General features: G+C 45.9%; 1 protein-coding gene and 1 long non-coding RNA gene across 7 annotated transcripts in view; both read left to right on the top strand.

Moving 5' to 3' along the window:
* Nucleotides 1-5921, top strand: part of PLA2G4A (phospholipase A2 group IVA) — a 70339-nt gene extending 64418 nt beyond the window's left edge. For all 6 annotated transcript variants that reach the window (XM_048313006.1, XM_048313009.1, XM_048313007.1 and 3 more), the window contains 4 exons: nt 112-296; nt 3140-3335; nt 3536-3693; nt 4498-5921. In XM_048313006.1, the coding sequence (XP_048168963.1) occupies nt 112-296; nt 3140-3335; nt 3536-3693; nt 4498-4629 (671 nt within the window). In that variant the 3' untranslated portion in view covers nt 4630-5921. The remainder of the gene's footprint in view (nt 1-111; nt 297-3139; nt 3336-3535; nt 3694-4497) is intronic.
* A 16261-nt stretch (nt 5922-22182) lies between these two features.
* LOC125330453 overlaps nt 22183-23913 on the top strand; it is a 38513-nt gene continuing 36782 nt past the window's right edge. The window contains exon 1 of the long non-coding RNA XR_007205536.1: nt 22183-22356. This is a non-coding gene — a long non-coding RNA (uncharacterized LOC125330453). The remainder of the gene's footprint in view (nt 22357-23913) is intronic.

Genomic DNA, 23913 nt, shown 5'->3' with positions numbered 1-23913 from the left:
TCAAATTGCATGCTCTCTCCAGAACCTAGGGAGACACTGAAAAGCCCTTCAGAACCTCAGTTCTTAACTCAGCTGTCCCTGCTTGGCTCAGTTTTCCCATGTTCCTTGCAGATCCTGATGAGTTTGAGAGGATCTATGAGCCCCTGGATGTGAAGAGCAAGAAGATCCACATCGTGGACAGTGGGCTGACCTTTAACCTGCCCTACCCGCTCATCCTAAGGCCCCAGAGAGGTGTGGATCTCATCATCTCCTTTGATTTCTCAGCCAGGCCAAGTGATTCCAGCCCTCCTTTCAAAGTAAGTGACACAGGCCCTTCTCTTCCTGGGTTCAGGAGTTTAAGGTGACTCAGTTCTATTCCACATGGTCCCAGAAGGCCTTGGTGCTGTTGTATCTACAGCTTTGGAATATTTCTTTCGACGTCAAGGCAGAATATTCCCCTGTGCCTCAGTTCCTGTTTACATGCCTTCCATGAGGCAACTGGCACAGAGAGGGATAATGAAATTCCTTTGAAGTAGGAGGTCAGTTGTTTTTATGGAAGTTTTGCTTTGGCACTGATTGCAGAGTTTTATTTTCTGTCAGAATTAAACAATTAAGTCATTTTCCCTGCCGTACTCTCCCTCTGCCCAGCTGCTCTTCTTTGTGTGCTGTGATGTAAATGGATGGTTTCATGTCATCATCTTGCAGAAATGCATCATCTCAGGATTGCTAAATAAATAACCTTTTGGAAGCAGGGCTAACTTTCCATTTACATCTCACCAGGATAATCCCAGCACTGGTTTAAATGGGACTCAAATCCATCCAGGCCAGAGCAAAACAGCAACAGGAAAACAGGGATTAAGTGTTTTCCACAGCAGGTGTGGAAAGCACAGCTGTCAGTCTGTACATCCTGCACATCCATACAGCTCCAGCTGATCCCAAAGCCTTTACACGGATCATTTTGGTAACTGCTACCAAAAAGTAGTGCTTCAGAGACTATTGTGAGGTTCTTTGTGCTGTGGTTTAGTGGGCATGGTGGGATTTGGTCAATCTGTGTGATTTTGGAGGTTTTTTCCAACATTAATGATTCTACCATCCTCAAGAAAGAGGCATTATTTATTTCAAACCCAAATGAATTTTTAAAATAATTTTTAAAAGAATTCAGAAAGCATTCCTGTTTGAGAAACAGCTGGCATTCCTTGTTGCTTTACAGACAAGTTTCAGTTAGAACAGAGAATACTTCTCCTTCAGCTGCTATGGAGTGACAAAACCCCCAAACAACATTAGAATATAACAGCAGTAGCAAAATGAGCTTGAGACCAGTGCTGCCAACTGCAAAGACAAATTTCAGGAGAATATAAAGGAGACATTCCTGTAATCTGTAGGTCTTTTGGGGCTACTGGGGAGAATAGAGCACTGAGGAGACTTCCTAGTGCTTGAGATCTTTTGTTTTTCCTTAAATTGCTGAATCCCAGAGTCTGTTTCTTCCTTTTAATATTGTATTTGCATAAGAATATAGCTCCTTTTTTTGTCGTGAATGTTTGCCCCAGCAGCTAAATTTGCTGACAAAGCACTGCCGTTGCCTCTGAAACATCCTTTTCCTCCCTTTCTTAACATTCCACATGTGGCGTCCGTGCAAAAGGCTGTGTATGGTCACCCCTGCTACTCTTAGCATTCTGTCTTTGTCAGCTGCAATTTTCTGGGTTGTTTCAGGGAACATGGAGAGGTTAATTACCACTCAAGTGGCATGCTGAAGGTTTTCCTCTAAACTGTCATTTTCAAAAGGCAAAATATCCCTTGACACAATAAAAAATGGTGGGAAAATTAGATGGTGCCTCAGGTTTTCCAGAAGGCTCTGTTGAAGGGAATGGTCCATTGTTTCTGAGGCACAAATAGGTGTGTGCTGAGGCAGACATTGGTGTGTTCCTGAGGTAGAGGACAGGAACAGGAACCAGTTCTGTCCCATTGGTGCATTACAAAGAGCAAATGGCACTTCAGGAGTGGGCTTGTATCTATGGTAGCACTCTAATATTTTACTCCCGTGGGGAAATCAGCCAGCTGAACTCAATGACTCGAGCCTTGGTTTATCACTTTACACCCACTATCTCTTAATCTCTTGCGTATCCAAAACAGCCGCCCAAGGAAGGGTCCTATTTCATTGAAAACCAAGATTAAAGATGTTGACCTTCCCTCTCCTCCCTCTCACACACCCTCATTACATGCTTTTGAGTCATTATTTACAAATTATCTTGTTTACTGAGTTGTCATGAGGGAAAAGAAGCCTGTTTTCCAGATTTCTTCACTCGGTGTGCTTTGAGAGGCTGCTGTGTGCAGGGATCGACTCTGAGTACAACAATGCATGGCCCGGTGTTTAGGAACTCTCATGGTTTCCACAGCACTGGTACTCCTTTGCAAAGTAAAATTATGGATGGCTTTTCCCTCACTGTCAGCTCTGTAAATTCACCCCCAGGTTTCTGGGGCAGATCAGATTCCTTCCTGTGACTCATGGCAGGTGGTGGAGCATGGGCAGGGTGAGTGAGGTGCTCAGTTTGTCCTGCTGGGTCATCCGTGCTGAGATGGGCTTGATTAGTCCTGGGAACCACAGGGTGGTTTGGGCTGGAAGGGACATTAACCTCATCCCACCCCTGCCATGGGCAGAGACACCTTCCACTAGCCAAGGTTGCTCCAAGTCCCATCCATCCTGGCCTTGGACACTTCCAGGGATCCAGGGGCAGCCACAGCTTCTCTGGGCACCCTGTGCCAGGGCCTCCCCACCCTCACAGAGAAGGATTTCTTCCCAACAGCCCATCTAACCCTGCCCTCTGGCAGTGGGAACTGGCAGTGTCACTCCATCCCTTGTAAATTGTCTCTCTCCATCTTTCCCTGTCAGCTCCTTCAGGCACTGCAAGGCCACAATTAGATCACCCCAAAGCTTCTCTTCTCCAGGCTGAACAATCCCAACTCTCCTAGTCTTTCCTCACAGCAGAGCTGCTCCATCCCTCTGATCATCTTGGTGCCTCCTCTGGACTCCTTCCATGTCCTTCCTGTGTTGGAGATTTAAAAATTTATGGGTTGCTTTAACCACCCCACATGATCCCTGTCTCTGCAAACCTCACTTTGCAGTGGAGGCTTTTATGCACCTGAGTCTTTCTCCTCTTTCCAGGAAATCCTGCTGGCTGAAAAATGGGCCAAAATGAACAAGCTTCCTTTCCCCAAGATAGACCCCAATGTGTTTGACCGGGAGGGCATGAAGGAGTGCTATGTGTTCAAACCAAAGGACACCTCCTCGGAGAAGGACTGTCCAACCATCATCCACTTTGTGCTGGCCAACATCGACTTCAGGAAGTACAAAGCTCCAGGTGAGCTCACAATTCCTGATGCTGAATCCACCTGTTCCTTTGGAATCACTTTGTGGTTATGTACTAAGAATGTTTTGTCTCTGAAACAACTCTTGAACTCTATCTGCCATCCTTAGGGAATTCGAAGGAGCCGTTAAAAATAAGGTAATAAATCCTCAGGCCTAATGTTTAGATGGAATTTTTGTATTTGTCCTGTGCAGGCGTTCCCAGAGAAACACAGGAAGAGAAGGATTTTGCAGACTTTGATATTTTTGATGATCCAGATACACCTTTCTCCACCTTCAACTTCCAGTATCCCAACGAGGCTTTCAAGAGGCTCCATGACCTCATGGAGTTCAACACCCTCAATAACATGGATGTAAGTATGGGGGTTAAAGGGGCTGGACTGTTAAAGGGGGAAGTGGGTGATGTGAGTAAAGCCCTGAATCTGCCCTACAGAAGGTGCAGGGCTTTGCCTCAGTGTTTGATTTTCTCATTCGGTTCTTGCCTTGGTTTTGTCATTTTACCATCACAAGCCATTCAGGGTAACTGAGCAAAGGGGGCTGTGGAGGATATAAACATGATGTGCAGGATTTTATACTCGGGTTTTTTTGTGTAATTGGACAAAAAGGACACTGGAAATTTTCTCTGAAGGAAATTTCTTTATCAGCTAACTCAGTAATAATTATTTGTAATTGATAGTTGGCGTAGCATGACATCATGATCCCAACATCTGACAAGTGTAATGATCATCCCAGATAAAGATATGGGGGTTTTAATCAATATAATGAAGAAAACTTGTTACATCAGCACAAAGGAAATAAAAGTGAAGATTTAATCTTTCTCAATATAATAATTACTTTCTACATCCTTGAAATATGGATTTTCTCAATGTTTGGATTTACCCTTCTCAGTTTCACTGAGGCTGTTTAAATACTGTATATTTTTGTGTGACTTCTTTGGTGTTGGTGGCCTCCCTCATATTTTTACTAACCACATTAAAATCGGTGTTTTAAACACTCAAGAAATACTATTTGTAATAAAACTCATCAATCCCTTTGTTCAGTGATGGAGCAGGGCTAAAAGTGGGAACAGCAGCTTTTAACAACAGAAGGGGCTGTTTGTGTCTGTTTCAAAGTGGTTCAGATGTGAGTTTTCCTGCTGGCTGTGTTGTTCCCTGCAGGTGATCAGGGAGGCGATGATGGAGAGCATCGAGTACAGGAAGCAGAACCCCTCACGCTGCTCCGTGTCCCTCAGCAGTGTGGAGGCCAGGAGGTTCTTCAACAAGAGCAACCTCAACAACAACCACACGTAGAGGCTGTGCCCTCCCAGAAACTGCTCCTGCCTTTGGAACTGGAGTCAAAAGGACCTCAGTGGAGCATCCCTGCTCCTCACAGGGCTGTGCAACGCTCCTGAACACGTCTTCTTGTGAGCGTTCACGTTCCAATAGCATTTTGTACTGCTTTTTTAAAAACTAAAAACATTTCAGTAGGCTGAGGTCCTCATTTTTAAAACTCTGGAATTAGTTGGAGATCATTGGGTTCAGTGTCTTTTTGTTTTCTTATAAAATTGTAAACACTGGTTTCCTTTGGGGGGTAATTGATTTTTAATTGATGTAAATTGGGCATGGCTTGAAGGGTATGATGGATTTAGAAAAAAGAAATTGAAATCCACTTTACTGCTGTTTGAGAACGTCTGTACCACTCAGCAAAAAACTAAACCTCTGATATCTTCTTTTTCTTATTTAATCCTCAAAATTACATTGCTTGAACTCTTGACCTACTGGCAACCATGTATTAAATTATTTGTCAGTTTGTGTACTTCTGATCAGAATGTTTCTTCATAAATTGACAGTGATTTTGCATTTGAGCATGATTAAAACAACACATTTCTGCAAAGGGACAGTGGCAACGTTTACTGGGGATTGGTAAAACGTGCCCAGGTGAGAATGTGAAGCCTTAAGGGCTATTTTAAAAATACATTCTTAGTACTTTGAATAATGAAAGACTGTGCATAGACAGAGATTATTTTACTGCCATCTCAACCAGTATTGCTGTAACTCTGCAAACACACAGAAAATGCAGCTGCACCTCTGAAAACTTTAATTGCTAAAATCAGTAAATCCCTGGGAAGGGAAATAATTACAATGCATTTCTTTTAACAGCCACTGCACCAAAGAATGATGGAATGCTTGGGGGTGGAAGGGACCTTAAAGTTGATCTCATTCCCTCCCACTAGCCCAGGTTGGTCCAAGTCTACATGCAAAGTTCTCTGGTTAAATAACATTTCCTTTATTGATCAATAGGTTTTATTTCTGTTTGAGTTAGTGCATGTTTAAAATCAAGAGAGAAAATAAAAGTAACTTATCTTAGTGCTGGATAATTTAAACATTTTCCATTAATTCTGGAATACAGAAAGGAACTGGTACCATTATATTATTGTAATATTTTCTTTTAAATGTTGTATTTCCTTTCAGTAATGTAATATTTGTATTTTTTATTTTATAATATGTACCTACTCTGTTTCATGGAAGAGTTTTATCATGCTTTATACAGTTTATATTATCATAGTGTTACCAGATGATAAAAAATAAAACTATATTTGGCAGCTGCTGTTTTCAGACAGTTTTATTTTGATAATTTATGGGCCATTTTCAGGTTTTTTGTGAAGGGATGTGGCGCAGCTGGATGGTGTGAGGCAGCTCACAAGACTGACAGTGCACAGGATGGGTCTTTGCTGCCTTTAATCTTGGATTCCTTATAAAGCAGGGAAGTTCCTTAGACATTACTAAAAGTAATGTGGAAGGAGAATAATAATGCAGGGAGAACGCTCTTCTGACACACAGTGTGACACCAGCCACAGAGAGTTTTCCCATACCTTGAAATGTAATCCTTTGTTTCTCATTTTCCCCTCCCTTTAATCCTGGTTATTCTGCTTTGTGTGCACAGTACTTTTTTCCAACCCAGCGTGTGATCCCTAGGAGGCAGAAAAAGGTGGATTTAGAGAATGAATTGTTTCGGACTTCAAACATTACTGTAGGGGCAGCACATGGGAGATCCTTCATGCCTGAAGGACATGGAAGTGCCACCCTGCAGGTCTGGTGGTGAGGCTTTAGGGGTGAGCTCAATTCCTGGAAACCAGCTCTGGTGGCCTCTGGAGAACAGCTCTGGTGGGCTCTGGGACACCCAGCACCAAGCCTGGCCCTGAGCTTCTCTTCCCTGGGACCTTGGGACAGGCTCCAGTGCCGGGATGGGCTCTGGAAATCTCTGCCCACCTTTTCCTTTACCAGCAGAAGTGAATGCTCAGACTAAATCCCAGGGACCCGGGAAGCACTGGAGCTCTGGAGCACACACACCCTCGGTGTGTTTGTGTTGGTGAGGAGAAAATCCCTTTGTCAGGGAATGGGGCTACAGCCAAATGCCCTTACCCATCCCCCTGAGCATGTTTTGTCTGTGGGATGAAACCTGAGCACTCAGTGTGATCGGTCACCTGCAGAGCTGTTCCGACAGAGCACACAGAGCTGCTTTTCCAGGAGAGCCGCTCGTGCACGGGAGTGGATGTGCGCTCGAATGCCAGAGCCAGTTGTGCAACCGCTTGTGCTGACATAACAGGGTTTGCTCTGGTGCTCGCTGGAAGCAAAGCCGAGCAGACGTTTCCTGGAGCTGTAAATTCACCCCTCGCTGGCTGCTGGCACCTGGGATGGACAGGTTTGTGTAGGGATGTGACTCACCCGGGAGGTTACACAGGGCCCTTCTCACGAAGGGTGGAAGGCAGGGGCTGTGCGGGTTCCCAGGAATTCCCCATGGCAACACAAACACGGCACTGCTGTGCATGCGAGGAGCAGGCTCTGGGGCAAGGCAAAGACACGCGACTCCTTAAACTTTAGACAAACCAAACCCCACAGGACTGGGTCCAACAGGAACAGGAATTCCTTATGTGGCTGTTTAACCCATGACTGCCAAGCCCCACCAACTTGAAATTAGGGATCAAAGGCCAAGCCAAAAGGCTCCTGGTTTCGTTAGGTTTGGTCAGGAGATGTTTGGGAACAGAACTCCCAAAGAAGGCAGACATGAGCTTGGAGAGACCCATGTGGGAGGATGGACCTGGATCTCGAGGGTTCCAAAAATACAGCCAGGTCTGAGAAACAGGTGGGGACAAATGGGGCACTGAAAGGGGAATCACAGCTGTGACAGGGTCACTGGTGCTGGGCTGGGAGCCGGGTCTGATGTCTGCAGAGGAGAATGTTCTGCAGCATCTGGGGCTTCCCTGCTACTCCGTCTTCACCTGGAGCCAGCAGCCCATTTGTGAAGCCTTCCTGAGACCTGTCAGAAAAACCTCGAGGAATCTAACATCAAACCAACTTTATACTTAAACATTTTCTCTTTAATCAGTACAATGCTCTTCCAGTGAGCCCTCCTTGAAGGCTGTGGCCAAACTGGCCACAGAGACCTGGAAACATTGAGGTGGTTTTGGCCTTTGTCTCTCTCTCAAATTCTCACCCAGGTGTACTGTTTTAGGCAAGTCAAAAGTGAGCAGGGAAAAACAGGCAGCTCTGGGCTTATTTGGGTGTGAAGCTGTAACTTCTGCCACTGAAGAATAAACGACACCGGTAAAGCTACACCTCCCATCCCTGGCAGTGTCCAAGGCCAGGTAGGACGGGGCTTGGAGCAACCTGGGATAGTGGAAGGTGTTCCTGCCAGTGGCAGGGGGTTGCACTGCACGGGCTTTAAGGTCTCTCCCAACCCAAACCATTCCACGATTTTATGATTCTAAAGTCATATCACTTGTTTGGTACCATTTTGTAACACAGCTGCATTTCTGCTCCTCACCCAACTTTTTGGATGGCCTGAGGGGGATGGATGGCTGGGCCAGCACTGACAGCACGGGACACGGGACACGTGCCAGGCAGGTCTCTAAGTTCTGAGATGAGGAGGAGAACTAGGAAGCACCCTCCACATCCCGCTGGTGCTTAACACCTTCCAGACGTTTTCTCACAGCTCGTTTAGGGCGTGTGCTTGGAAAACACAAACCGGAATTAACGCCATGGCTTTAAAAGAGATTGAAGGAAGTGTTTCGCCAGCGTGTTTGGGAAGCAGAGACACTGATGCTTTGCAGCTGTGGATTCAATGCAAATCCTTCTGGTCCGGTTTTACCAAACCCCAGGGATTTGCCTGAGGACATTTTTGTGTGACGGTCAGCCCCTGCTTCTGGCACTAATTAATCCCTGGATGCTGCCAGCACAGAGAGAGGCAGCCTGGAGGGCTGTTATCGGGTCTGGCAGGGGAAGGTTCCTCTGCTCCTCCGTGGGGCTCTCGCTGCTGGTTGTTGATTGTGGGGTGGGATGAGGGACGGGAGCAGAGGCTGAAACGAGGGAGGTTTGACTCCAAACGTGTGCCGTGGGCGGTCCCGGCGTTTGTTTAGGATGTCCCTTTGTAAGGCTGGGAGGAAGCTGTCCTGAACTTTTTTCACCTTGCAGAAGTCCAGAAGTTAGTAATGCTCATTTGCTGTTCCTCCCTCAGCTTCAAGCCTCTTTTAACACCTTGTTTAAAAACACGTTTTAAACCCATTTTTAGGTAAAGAAACTTATTCCAAGGTGATACAGAGCAGGTTTCAATACCCCACCAGACCACAGGCCTCTTTCTGGTGTTGCTTCTGTGTCCTTACTGTCTCTTTTTTCAAGGGCTGCCAGAAAATAAACGAGAGAATAATCTGACATCTGAGATCCTCTGTGTCTTTATTGCTCACTTCCTTTTATTTTATTTTGGAATCTTAGGATCATGGAATCATTAAGGTTGGGAAAGACCTAACAGATCATCAAGTCCAACCACCAGCCCATCACCAGGTTCAGCACTAAACCTTGTCCCCAAGTGCCACATCCACGTGGTTTTTGAACACCTCCAGGGATGGTGACTCCACCATGCTCTGCCACACGGCTGTGAGCTGGTATAGCTGGAAGATCCAGCAGCAGAGGTGGGGTGCTGTGAGGCAGCAGTGTTTCAGTCTAAACTGTTTGAAATACAGGAAATCCAATCTTCTAGATGAAGAACACAGGTATTTATACAGTTCAATATATGTATTTAAAATTTATGTTCAACTTATGAACTGTTATTGCTCAAGACCAAACCCACCCCACTTTTCTTCTCACCCGTGGGGTCCAGTGCACATTTCCAGCTAAAGGAAGTATTTAAAATCCCCCAAATCGTTGCCCTGCTTTTTAGTTCCTGTGTCAGGAAAGGGTTGATGTTAGGGTTGGTTTTTTTGCTTGTAAATGATTTGGTACCAGTGGAGAGGGCGGTGAGTTTTGCAAGCAGCAAAATGTGATGAGAGTGACCTAAATTCAACAAAATGGCTAAAAACGGTGAGGATGTGAACAGCAGGTGAACACTGAGGGACACTGGGTTGCCTGCTGTGGGCTTTACACACTCCCAGAGGCGGGAAGCCTCTCTCTGCCTTGAAGGCTGCAGCCTCAGGTGTTTTGTACAGCACGCACTTTAATATAGATGTTTTTCTTCCAGGCAGTGATAACTGCCCACAATATCAGCCAAATTCCCATCAATCTGAGTGAAAAGTTGAAGGAACAGACTTTGGTCTAACACTGTGTTTTACACTAAACCCCAACCATCCTTCTGCTGTGAGTTTGAATGTTTCGCTCCAACGTAAAATTCCAACATTTGTGTCCCACAGTGTGACCAAAGCCAGCTCTTCTGCTCTGTTGTGCAATGTAATAAATGTCAGACTGCCAAATTCAGCTCCATTGAAATGGTTTTTTATAATTGCCCGTGGTGTTGTAAGATGCACTTAACAAATACTTGTTGGCTTAAAGGATGCAACTGAATCACTGTTCTCTGATGGCAAATCCTCACAGTGGAAAACAGCCCTTGCTCATATTTTCCCAGGTCCCTGTGTGGTGGGACACCGAGGAAAGCTCTTGCAAAACAGAGAACTTGGTGTTATGAATCCACAGGTAATAGCCAAGCAATGGTATTTTGGCATCTAAATAAACATAGGGTGTTTAGGAAAAATAAAAAGAATGTGAAGATCCAGCCTTCGCCTGCTGGCAGGAGGAGAGCACAGTGCTCGAGTTTGGTTCCTCTGTGTCCCCATGTCCCCAGCCCCCCTCGCTGCTGGGGGATGAAGGTCTTTGGCAGAGCGATGTAACCCGGAGTGGGAAGGGCAGTCCCGGGAGCCAGGGGCTGCTCCCTGTAAAACCTGGGCAGTCGCAGCCCCCCCCCAGCCCGCAGAGGTGAGAAAGCCATTTCCCAGACCAGCACCAGGTGCTAAACGCTGTGATGGCCGAGGCCAACAAATGGGGATTTAATGACTCCTGACATTCCTCCTGGATGCACAAACAGCTTTTTGCAGGACATTAACACCAGGTGCCTCTGAGCAACCTGGCCGTCCCTCAAGGAACCTCTGCAACCGAATGAGTGGCTCAGGGACACCACAGTCGTCCTTCAAGCTGCAAAAAAAAGGTGATTAACCCTGGAACAGAAATCATTTCAGTGGAAAACTGGACAGGTTTCAGTCGTCCCTTACAGGAAGGCCTGGCTGCTCATTTGTCATCAGATTTTCCTCAGCAGTCTTACCCCAAAGCTTGATTTCCTCTTTCTCTACTTCTCAGTGATAATGCAGGGAAAATAACTGGAAGTCTTTTCTTTTTGCAGCAGAATTCTGCACATGGATACAAGACATGAATGACTGAATAGTTGAGCAGCTTTGTTTTTGGTTTCGGGATTCTCTAGGTAAGTTTAAGGAAAACATGGAGAAGGCACTCTCAGTGCCTCTGTTCACTGAGCCCCCGAGCTTAACCCGGCCCCGTCCACCTGTAAGTGCTGTTCGAGGCTCTAAGATTAGTTAGTTAATGCATGGTTAATTGGCAAGGGATTTACCTATCAATCCATCCACTTCGTAGGGGCTGTGGCTATGAAAACCTTTGCCAGCCCGCAGCTCACGTTATGAACATGGACAACTGTGTGTAAAAATAAAAAGAAAATAAACCTCTGCATCTAAAAGTAGGAAAATCGAGATTTCCAATGATTTTGTGGTGCTGACAAACCAAGGGAGAGCTGCTGGCCCTTTCTCTCACCCAGCAGGAATTGCAGGAGTCAGTGAGTGTCCTGGAGAGACCTTGGCACTGTGGCTGGGAATTGCAGCGCGCGTCTCATATTTTTCTCTGTGCCTTATTGTTTTTTATTGCCTTTAGGTATTTTCATCTGTAAAGACCTAACAGATAAGTAGCTCATAAATTATTATGTATCACTCTGAGAAGGCAAGATAGAAAATGAGACTCTTTACTTGGGCTTAATTTTAAACTGTAAGAATTTTAGATGCAGATAAACACATTTATTCATAGCAGTTGTTCTTTAGAAGTGACAGAACCAACATAACATTCAAGATGTGTCAGATTTAACAGCAAATTTTGGAAGAACCCCTGGCTTTTTGTGAGCTTTGGGTTGTGTCTTGGGTAATGTTTTCTGGGTGTGCTCTACTGCAGTCCTTCAACTGCTGTGGTTGACATTCCATACATTCATCCATAAAAATCCCAGAATGGTTTGGGTGGGAGGGACATTTAGGCTTGTCTGGTTCCAGCAGCTGCCATGAGCAAGGACATCTTCCAGTGGATAAGATCTGTTGGTTTGCTGGTTTACGAGGAGGACTCAGATGTAGTGTAGATCATTTATTTTCCTGTGCTGATAGTATGATGGGAGGTTTTATCTCAACCCCTTTTCTTTTTTATCAGGAGCAAAAATTCCTGCTGCTATTTCCTAAACTTGTTTACTCTTCTTTCCCATCTTTATTTCCCCTGCTTCGGGTCCTGTGAGGGTCCTGAGGGTCACACATCCCACCACAGAGTGGCCTCTGTCACTTTTTGCATTTTGTAAGCAGCAAGGGGAAATCTCAGATTAAACATTCTCTGTGTCAGAATTCCATAGTGATGGGACTCTCACAGAGGCAGGGATGGGGGAAGAGCACTGGCACAGGGTGCCCTGAGACACTGTGGCTGCCCCTGGATCCCTGGCAGTGTCCAAGGCTGGGCTGGACAGGCCTTGAAGCAACCTGGGCTAGTGGAAGGTGTCCCTGCCCATGGCAGGGGGTGGCACTGGATGGGCTTTAGGATCCCTTCTGACCCAAACCAGTCTGGGATTCTATGAAGAGCAGGAGGAATGGATGCCAACCAAGAAAAGAGAAGAAATTTCAGCATCTCTTCCCCACATTGCCACGGACATCCCTAACAGCTTGACGTCCATCAAAATGCCACTGGAAGTCATCCAGCCTTTTTCCGTAGCCTCTGGCTGGCAGCACCTCCAAGCTCCCGACCCTTCAGCCAAACAGGAGTGCTAATGAGCCATCAGGTTTTTCCCAGGTGTGCACAGCATTGTTTTAAGTCTCCAGCCCTGAACTAAACAAACTTTTCGTTCCTTCTCAGTTAATATTTACCTGCACAAATGAGGCTGGATTATTTCACAGGTTGGTTTGTAATCGTTACTGGCTTTATTTTGTCTTCCTGACAACGAATCACAGAATCTTGAGGCTTGAAGACATTCAAATATTGTATCAAAGTGTGGCTCAGATCCATTGGGATTCTGATTAGGGACAGTTGTGCAGGATTTGTATTTTTATCCAGTGCAATCTCTCTCCATTTAGTGGCTAAATTTGTTTTGGAATTCAGCAAATAACTCCACAATGAGAGTTGGTTTGGAATTCAAGGAACTTTTCAGAATTGTGTAAAAACTACAAGAAATATCTCTAAAAGTAATGAATTTGTAATGGTGAGAAATGCTAACAATTAACACTTCCTTGGTTTAGAATTAATACAGGATATTTTTCTTCAATGTAAGAAGAAAAAAAGATTCTTAAGAATGTTTTGTTGCTGCTCTGGAATGGACATGAATGTAAATTTTCAATGACAGCTCCTTCCACCACTAAGCCAACACTGGTTAGTGGCACTGTGGAAATGGGGTGGTTTCAGTGGGCACAAAATCTGTGGAGTGGCCCAGAAGTCCAACATTTTTTCCCTGTTTCCCCCTTGTAAGTTCAGTTAGATCCTGTGTTTGCAGCAATGGTCCTGTTTTGCTCCCTGTCCCCTAAACAAAATGTTTACTTGTAAGTCTGTCCAGGTGACCCTCCCAAAAGTGTTCAGCTGTCCCCTGTACATTGTCCTTAAATCAGAATAATTATTAGGCAGATCCAGCAACTCAGGGAGGGAAAGATGTCATTCCAGGCACTGTGCACTTTTCATTCTAGCGGGTGAAGTGTTTAAATTCAAACGTCATTTTTTTGGGGAGTACTTTGAAGAAACTCGTTTATCTGTTGCTCTGCTTGGCACTGAGAAGAAATGGTGTAAATAAACACAGAGCATGCACTGGGCTGGGTATGAGGTTCATTTTCCATAAAAATCTGATGGAGGAGACAGACTTTTGCAACGGATTGAAACGTGGAGGACACAAAAGGCAGTAGCATTTCCCAGTGATTGCCTGCAGATCAAGCAAGTTGCAAAGGCAACTGGAGGTGACTTCAGACATCAGTCAAATGAAAGTGTGCTGGAAGGAATGGGGAAGGTAAATAGGCTTTTGGTGTGTGAATATATGCATGAAAGACTCCCTTGTTCAGCGAAATAATTCAGCCATATTGTGAAACTCCACGGAGAGGATAAGGACAATCTCTGTTTGCAGGGTTGCCGGGGGAATCAGCCCTTGCTGGCAGAGTGTGCCCCGGCTGCTGTCACCGGCACAGGGAAGGGCCCGTCATCCTTTGGAGGCTGCTGCCATTCTGCTGCTCCCTGGAGAGCAATCCAAGGGGGAGAGGAGGGAGAATGTGTGGAAAAGCCTGAGCCGGGGATAGAAACAATGCCTGGGCTTTGTGGGAATTCCGTGTGAGGGAAAGGCCGGGTGGGATCCAGTGCTCTGCTGCCCTGCTGCTGTGCCATGGAAATGGCTTCATTCAAACGCCTGCAGCACTCCTCGTGGAACCAGGGCTTGGAGCTGGGGGATCCAGCCTGCAGTGTGACACCTCCAGGGCTGCTCTTCTCCTTTCAAGATGCAGAAGACGCTCCACTGAGTTCAGTGCAGAACAGGACGTTGGCGTTTTCCCAAAGAACCTTCAAATATTGGTAGTGCCCTCCAAAGTTGGGTTGGTTTTTTTTGTGGAGAGAGCTGTGAGGAATCATGAAATCCCCAGACTGCTTTGGATTGGAAGGCACCTCAAAGCTCATCTCATTCCATCCCCCTGCCATGGGCAGGGACACCTTCCACTGGGACAGGCTGCTCAGGGTACAAATCCAGACAAACAACTTTTACTAAAGTGGTTAGAAGATTGCTTAACTTCGGCTCTTTCCCTTGATAAAACCATGGGATGGGTTTACAGGATGTTTTCCTTGCTGCTAATTGTTACATCCTTCACTAGTGTTCAGAAAGGATTTAATACATCAGCCACAGAAAACAGCCCATAAGTTATAGCTCTCAGTCAGTGACTGGGTACTCTGAAGTACTGGCTTATCGATTTCTCTAAATATAAATATTTTCTTTTTTGTAAAAAAATCTATTTTTTAAATGCTTGTGAAATCTCTTCCCAGTGAATTTAAATGACAAACTTTAACCAGATTTTCCCCCTTGCTTTTTTCTCTTTCAATGTGTTGCTGATCATAAGCTTGTGGTTGTAACATGAAAGATCAAGATATGATAGACTTGTACTTCGAGGTTTTTTCCTAATTTGATTAATTTCTACAGTAAAAGGCTTGTTTTCCTTCATTCGGTAGTCTGTGTCAAAACGTGGATATTGAATATTCACTTCTCACTTTAAACCCAAGAAATTTTAGTTTAAGGAAACTCGAAAACACAATAGGGATTTTTACTATGGAATTTTGCAATTTACTCTGCTACAGTGTTCCTGTAAAGGGTGTATAAAACTGAAGCTGAGGCCAGGAGAAGGAGTCAAGGGTCCGTCTTGAATAAATTGATAGCAGAGATGTGGGGAAAGAACAAATTGCTGATTTGGTGTGTGCACAGCTGCAGCAACCTGAGCTTGGTGCTTGGAGCAAAAGAGTCTGGAAAGCTGGAAATGGAGGCTGGAAAGGGCTGATCCTCATTTTGTACAGTTTCTGTATCTGTCCTGGTGTGTGTTTTTCACTTGCCCTTCTCACCCTAATACTGGCAGCACCATGTCACAGGCCCAGTCCCACGGGCAGCATCTCCTGGTTCCTGTGCCCCATCCCAGCACAAACCAGTCCCACGGGCAGCATCTCCTGGTTCCTGTGCCCCATCCCAGCACAAACCAGTCCCATGGCAGCATCTCCTGGTTTCTGGGCGCCACCTCTTGGTGCTGGGATGGCTCCTCCGTTTGGTGCTGAACATGGGGCTGAGGGATGGACCGTGCCCGGATTGCTGCTCTTTAGTGAGGAAAGCCGTGAATGTGAGGGGCAGCAGCTCCTCTGAAATGCCCCTAAAGCAGCAGCTGGAAGTTCAGTAACACCACCCAAGGAAGTATTTGCATCTCTGACACCAATTCCAAAGCTGCCCTTGTGAACCACGCAGTTGTGAGCTGAAACGGATTTTAATGTTTTGGGTCAGATCAAGTTTGTCGGCTCGGGTTTTGTTGCTGTTTTACTTTTTATTATTTTTGTGGGGGTATTTAGTCCCCACGCGTAGCCCAGGCCAGATCTTCCAGAGAAACCCACTATATCCCATAGAGAGATAGTGGTGTGATGTGGAAACACCACAGGATGAGGGTCAGCACCCTGTCCATTAACTCACACAAGCACAGGTGCAATTCTCTGCTGCCTTTTCATTCATCCGGGCTCTTGCATAACTGATTAAATTTCAATAACTGATTAAGACAATGCATTTGGATCCTTTGTTGTTCTCGGGAAGGCAGATTTCCCAGGATGTGCCTGCTGGAGGGGTTCTGGGGGTGGTCTGCCAGCCCCTGGGGCATGTGGGGAGCAGCCCGAGCAGATGGGGATGACTTTCCCTCGGGAACATTTGGATGAGAACTCATTCCTGAGTTCCTTCCTGTCGAGTGCTCGCGTGGCTCCCGGGGAGCGTGACCCGAGGAATTGCAAATGAAGGAGTGGGATGGAAGGGCGAGGATTTTAGCTTAAAATGAGCCCTCCTGCCCTGTGCCTGCAGCATCTGAGCATCCCCAGATGTGTCTGGGCGCTCCCACCTGCTCTCCCTCTGAGCCTCCCCATCAGAGCGCTTCACCCTCCCCGGCTCTCAGCCCTGATGGACTTCACTGACTAATTACAGGACCTGTGCCTCCGGGCCCCCTCGCACCTTTAAAGGGCGGCGATTGCAGCACCCTTAGAGGTGCTAAGGAGATAAATATTCAGCTTGCAGCTTGCCCGGAGGCCTGAGGAGGAGCGGGAGGGGAAGGAGTTAAGTGCTGCTGATTTTTCCAACGGGGATTTGTGCCACAACACCCTCGGATGACTTAGGGTCGCAAGTTTTATGCTGCCACCCACGATTAAGTGATTTTACCGTTCAAAGGGGATAAAATGGTAAAACTAAAAAGCAGTCGGTAAATTCCAGCAACAAGGGGTGCCAACCTCTGCCTTTTGCGATGGATGGGGCCTGGACATTTTTATGTTCCTCTTTATTTGCAGTTTGACTCTACCTGGGGAAGCCAACATTAATTGCCAGGAGGTGGAGAGGGAACAGTGCAACAACACGGGTCTGTGGGATGGCTTGGAAAAGTACAAGGGTATTCCTTCATTTTAGTCCATCTTAAACAGGTATTAAGGAATCGTTAACAAGAAGCAATAAAAAGTTTTAAAGGAATGGAGGAAGGTCCACAAGCATTTAAAGAGCAGGCTGGAAAATGCAGGTGGTGAAGGCAAAGCAAAAAGTAATGGGATTAAGCTGCACCAGTGAAAATCTGGTGTAAATGTTCCCCCCCTGATATAAGGAAGAAGTTTTTGAGGGTGGTGAGGCCCTGGCACAGGTTGCTCAGAGAAGCTTGCTTTTTGTAGCTTTTCTTTTCCCGTTTCAGAAGACATTTAGCAGAACTCTGCTCAGTTCCACCTGGAGGCAGAGTGGTCATTAGGAAGGAAAGGAATTGGACATGGGTACAACTCTGAGTGGTCAATCAATTGTTTGCCCTCATTACAGCTTGGATTAACTAGGACAGCAATCCCAGCAGGGCAGGAGCAAAACGCTGGAGATCAAAGTGCCAGGGTTTATTTTCATTTTTAATTTTTAAAAATTTTCTTCAATGAAAAGGTGGTGATCTGTTCCTCCCCATTTCCTCTCCAGCCAAACACAGGATTTTGACTCCATGCTCTTAGAGATCCTTTCCAACCTTAGTGATTTTATGATTACAAGTGCATAGTGATGACTATTAGCTCTATAAAATTTTCTTTTATTATTTTTTGCTGTCCCAGCCATAATTCAAGGGCCCAGCTTTGTTCCATGAAACTGAAATTGTTGTGAGTGGGTTATGCTTGGAGTTGAATACTGAGGTGGGAATTGCAGACTCATTTCCAGCACCGGAACAGAGCTCACAGGGATTGTTTACCTTGTTTACCCTACAGGCCACCCTTAGGATGTGTGTCATTGCCCATTTTCCATATGGCATCCCAGGGACTGGTGTTCTCCTTGGCTGACTGGTCCAGGCAAAGCTGGGAGGCTCAGGGACATCAATCAGGCCACCCAGATACTTGTAAGCCTTCTAACACTGCACTATTTTACTATTTGAGTTTATCCTCCTCCAGCTCCTGTGTGCTAAACAATAAAACTGGAATTATCCCATCGAATCTCCTTGGTTTTTTCTTTGCCTAGAATATGGCCAGGTTCTCCTGTGTGTCTGGAGAAAAAGGCAAGGGAAAGAAAATAAAAACAGGTAGAAACTGAGTTTGCTAAAAATAAAAGAAGTGGTTCCTATTTTCTCTCCTGTTTGGAAGGAACCTGGAAACAAACTGGAGTAAAATCTCTAATTAAAACAGTTTTATCTGGAGATAAATGAGTGAAAACATTTCATTTGGAAGAGAAATTTCAGGTCAATTTGACAAATACTTGGTATGGAAGTGTCCAAGGCCAGGCTGGATGGGGCTTGGAGCACCGTGGGATAGAGGAAGGAGTCCCTGCCCATGGCAGGGGGTGGCACTGGATGGGCTTTAAGGTCCTTTCCAGCCCCCAAACCATTCTGGGATTCTGTGTGAGCAAATGAGAGTCAAGGAACAGACTGAGGAAATTATTTTGGTGATGCTGGATTTTGGAAGCGTGGGTGAATGTGGCTGAGAGACTGAAATCTTCTTCCACTTATTTATTCCTGTGAGGGGTCAGGAAATCTGCGGGTGGCTCAAAGGACAGCTGGAGTGGTTGGTGCTTTGATCCGACCTTGCAAAGCTGCGTTTTGAAGGGAGTACCCCAAGAGGTCAATATGTGTTTGTATGTCCAAAACGCTCTGAAAATGCAATGAATTCCGTTTTATAATCTCACCCTCAGCTTTGACCCCGGGTCACTGTTTAATACAAACAGTAAATGGGAGAAAATGGGTTAGCATTGAAAGAGACTAAACAGTCCGAGTGAGCGGTGAAGGACAGACTGAATCATTACCCGTCTTTTATGGGTAATGTCGGCTCTTAACACCTTGTTCATGATGACCTTTTGGTTTCTTTGAGGGGAGGGAGTCAGGGAGATGGAGGTGGGAGCGATGCCGATGTGTCCAGCAAGCCTTCCCTGAGCACTGGGACGGAGAGGCTGTCGGATAAACTCTCATTGCACGTTTACGGTGATGAATTTGTCTTGTAGCAGAAGAGATTTTAGCCTCTTCTCGCGATCATATCTGTCTCTAAAGGTAGAGGAGTAAAATGTGACACTGCTGTCCCTCAGGGCTGCAAGCATTTCAGCTGGAGAGCCCTGGAAATGAAGTCGGATGGCCCTGAAATGAAGTGCTGCGGAATTTTGCTTTCGAGGCCGTATTATCCCGGTCTGCATGAACTACCCGAGGTGATGATGGAAAGCTTTCCTGCTTTCCCAGGGGGTGGGTGCTGGAGGAGCTCCGCAGGAATAGGTTTACTTGGAATTTGCTTGCTTAGCACACTGTGGCATGCAATTTATATTTTTCCGTGGGAGCCAGGAGCATGTGCAGCCTCTTCCCTTTCTCTCCGGGTAGTCTTTAACCCCCGTGCTGTTATTGACCCCTCTTGTGGGGTCCTCAGGAGTTCCCCAGGCCCACCATGTTTGTACATCACATCCAGGGGGGAGAGCTCCCCATCCCACCAGTGGTTGCTGTTTCTGAATGTCACTTCCAGATCATTCCCTGCAGTAAAATTTTAGTGGGAAACTTAAGGAGTTTTTCTTTTTTACCTCTGGGATTTTTTTTTTTTTAAAGCAATCACCTATTCACAGCGACTCTAATGTATTTTCAGGGATGGCAGGAGGAGAGTAGAGGAAAGGGAAAGGCACCCAGTGTGTTTTGAGCTGGTGGGAAAACCAGACTGTGGTGGTTTGACCTCTCCAAAAATTAGAAACTATCAAGAGGCAAGAAATCCCACCATCGATTTGACCCCCGGTAAAATCAGGTCCCAATTCCTGATGTACTTAAGAGTTAGGATAAGACACCACAGGTAGGATCCAGTTCTCAGAAGCTGCTGGAAGCTGTTAATCATATTAAAACACTTACAGAGGAGATACCAGCCCTCGTGGACTTGATATTCCTTTGTCACAGCTGGAAACTTCCCAGCAGGACCTGGAGCAAACCCTGAAGTGAGCAATAACAAACATTTGGGAAGAATAGATGAGCCTCAAATCTGACAGCCCTGCAGAATTTGCCCCAGAGAGAGTCAGCTGAGTTATTTAGGTTTAGTTCTTTGGCTGTTTAAACAATATTTCAAATAACCATTAATTCCGGTTGGGTGGGAGTTTCAGAGGGTGATTGGGGGTGAGGAGAATGGATTGCTTTTTTAAAACTGAAGGAAAATCAAGAGCTGCTGGTACTTTTGTCTTATTTGCACGTGAATCCGTGTGAATTACTCTACCTCCTGATCTCTGCTCTGCTGGAGTGGATCACTCAGTGGCACCCTGGAGAAGGGATGTCTGTGGATGCTGGTGACTTATCAGCACATAAGAATAGAAGAATATAGCAGAGAACCCCAAAATGTTACCATGGGATGCTGCAGAGGCCATGGGGCTTGTAAACACCTACAGTGAGTGGGCATTAATGGTCCTTCAGGGATGTGACAGGGACACTGATAAACCTGATTTGGGGAACAACAAAGGGAACAAAGAGCAAGAATCCAGCATACAGTGACTGCCCATAAAAAAGGAAAACTGGATAACGTGTCATTTATGCACTAATGAGGAAAAAGCAAGTAAGCAAAGCCTTCAGAAAGTCACAGACTGGAGACGAAGAAATTCCATTAACAGCATTAGAATCCTCCTGGTGGGGAAGGTGGGATGTTGAGGACAATGAAGGGACATTCAGGGAAGGGTGGGTCAAGAAGTAGAAAGGGGAAGCTCCCAGAAAAAGGGAGAGATGTGGGAAAGTTCTGCATGTCCAGGTTGTAACCACCCCACCACTGCAAAAGGGTTGAGACAATCGGATGCTTTGCACCACAAATGTTTGTATCCCTGCAACTGGACTAGTGATAATTCCTGGATTGGACTGTCAAGGCTTTAACTAGCCTGTCCGTAAATTCTGGGCCCTGCATGTCAACTGTGTTCCTTTGGCTCAGGTGAGTTGGCAGGGAGCTGGTGAAATCATCTGCCCTCTAAAGTCTGGATGCAGCAATAATGTAGGATGGCTAAAAGACCTTTTTGTGGCTTTCCAGAATGAACAGAAGTGGTTCCTTGGGCAGAAGTTGTGGTAACAGCTGCACATTTAGGTGGATTTCCAGTAAAGGAAGGGGTAGAGATTGGTTGAAATCTGCCTGGATTTTTGCTGCAGCTTTTTTTGCAAATGAGGGGGAAAAAAAAATTAGCTCTGATTTTAGTAAATGTGCAATGAAATAGGAAAGGAGGAGAAAGTGACCTTCCAAAGCTTGTGTTGGATGTCTTCTAGCACACGGATATTCAGACAAGGTTGTAAACCCAGCCAAGGCTGTTTGCTTTGAGGCACTAGGAAATTATTCTTCCTGCTCAGGAAAGCAGGGGTTGGACTGTACAGCCAAGCTCTTTGGTGAGTTTTAGTGAAAACTGATATAAAAGCTACTTTTGAAGGCGGGAAAAAAAAGTGGTTTTTTGAGAAGATTTCCTAATATCTAGCTCTTAATTTAGTTTCCCAGTTTGGATTGCAGTTTTCAGATGTTTTGTTACAATAACTGATGTTTCTGCATCCCTTCTCATCAGAGATGAGGCTTCAGGTGGCTGAGCCAGGTGACCAGTCCTCTGCCACTGCTGGCTGTTAACTCCAACAGAAGGAAGAAATAAAATTCACCCTCTAATCACAGAATTCCAGACTGGCTTGGGTTGGGAGGGACCTTAAAGCTGACCTTGTTGCACCCCCTGCCCTTGTGGGGACACCTTCCACTGGACTGTCTCTTCCTTGCTGCATCTCGTCATCTTTCCCCCCATGCTGTGGGATTGGTGGGATATTTTGTGTGTGTGTGTGCGTGTTCTATTAGTTTACCTCTTTTGTCGGCAGAAATGCTGTAACATCCCATTTAAATCTGGCAAAGTGGGATTTCACTGGGGCTGTTCAGGCAGCTCTGAGAACAATGGGGAGCGGGTAAGGGCACACCCTTATTTTCTCCTTTAATCTGTTCCCATTCCTGAGGGCGAGCCATCCCTGCTCTGGAAGTTCTCCCCACATCCTCTAGATGCTACTCGTGCTCTGCAGGAGCCGGCATTCCTGAGCAAACCTCCGCAGCCGAGCGTGTGGAGCTCCTTCTGTGCCAACCCCAGCACCAGCAACCTCCCTCCCGTCCCCTAATTCGCTTTCTCGATTGTTCCTGTCACATCGAGAATTTACAAAATTGTCACTTAAGAGGAGAAAGTGACAATTTCCCTCGAAATCTTCTGCTTGCAGGGACCTCTCTCGCCCTTTTCCTCAGCACATTAAATGCATCCAGTGCGTGGCAACACTTTGGAGAGCAAAACAGCAAAAAGTAAGGCTGCCCATTTTAACTCTTCCCTGAGTCTGAGTTCAGTGCTGCGAGGAATTTCTAATGAGCTGTTCACTCTCTGTTATCAGTACAGGGATTACAGGAATGTGTTGTGAAGTTTGCCATTAATTTTAATTTGGGGTTCTCATGTTTTCATCTGTTGTTGTTTTGTCACATTAGCACTTAGGAAAATGTCTTTTTCAAGAGAATTTGTGTGTCTTTATGTCTCTTCTGTTGTGTTTTTGCCCGACCACCCTCTGGGGGAAGAACCTTTTCCTGATATCCAGCCAAAGCCTCCCCTGACACAGCTCCAGCCATTCCCATGCTCAAATTTATTGTAAAACTGAGTTTTATCTCACAGGCATGACTTCTCTTTTTCCTTCCACTTCACTGGGAGACTTTCAGCAAAACATCCTAGTGCAGAAAGTCAGGAAGAGGTTTTCAATCTAGTATCACACTGAGGGGTTTGGGAAGGTAAAACCATCCACATATCCTGCTGAATGACCCCAAAATCGCCTCAGGCTGCTCAGCAAAGTCATGTTGCATAGGTTACCCATAAATCACAAATCAATGGCTAACTCTGGAACTGAAGCATGAGGGAGCAGCGACAGCTTCTGGGGCTGCTCAGGGAATTTACAGAGGGATCCTGGCCTTCACAGGGTTAAGATGTTTAAATCCCAGGTTGCATTCCTGTGCCAGGGCTTTGCTGGGTGGCCTCAGCCTCTCCTTGCCTCTCCAGTCTGACTTTAACTTCCCTTCCTTGTCTGTGCCTGCAGTGACCAGGGAAAAGGGCTTGTGGGCTCAGCTTAGTGTGGCACGAGTGTTAATTAATAACAGACCACTCATGTGGTGGAAGAGCTGCTTGCGTGCAGTTTTGGGTGTTCTTTTCAAAGGTCAGAAAAGACATGAGCACCAAACCCCTCATCCAGCCCCTCAGAGGATGGTGGGGTGTTTCAAAGCTGTTTCAAAGTGACTTTGGACAAAAGCCACAAAATTCTCCCTCAGTAGCCTCAACTACATATGTGTGGTGTAAAGCCTCTGGACACATGTAAATGTTTTCAGAGGAAAAATGCAACTTTTTCAAAGCAAATCCCCGTGGCTTCAGCTCTGAGTTATCCCAGTTACTTCTCAATGAAGCATTTTAAAATGTTTATATACAATCTAGTTAATATGAAGCCCTTCATAAATTTTAACTGTCTGTGGCAACAGCTCAATAAATTGTCTTGACCCAGCCAACTGTGTCTCTTGTAGAAAGTATTTAATGTCTGTAAGGAGCCCCAGGAAGGTGGGATTTGGCAGATTCATGGCTGGCTGTGGACAAGCAGAGGGAGCAGCCTGGGAGTGCTTGTTCTGCCCCAGCCCAGGTTGTGCTGGCTCTGCCCGAAGTTCCTGGGGCTGGCAGAGAAGGGGACAGCAGGATCATGATGATCTGGTGTTGAGATGTGGGATCTCTTTCCTAGGAAAGTCATCCAGGGCCCATGGACCTCAAGACTTGGAGCTTCCTGGTCTGGTGGAAGGTGTCCCTGCCCATGGTGGAAGTGGAGGGGCTTTAAGGTCCCT

This window comes from Corvus hawaiiensis, chromosome 9 (assembly GCF_020740725.1).
Source record: "Corvus hawaiiensis isolate bCorHaw1 chromosome 9, bCorHaw1.pri.cur, whole genome shotgun sequence".
Classification (NCBI taxonomy): domain Eukaryota; kingdom Metazoa; phylum Chordata; class Aves; order Passeriformes; family Corvidae; genus Corvus; species Corvus hawaiiensis.
This window is presented reverse-complemented; position numbering and strand designations above follow the sequence as displayed.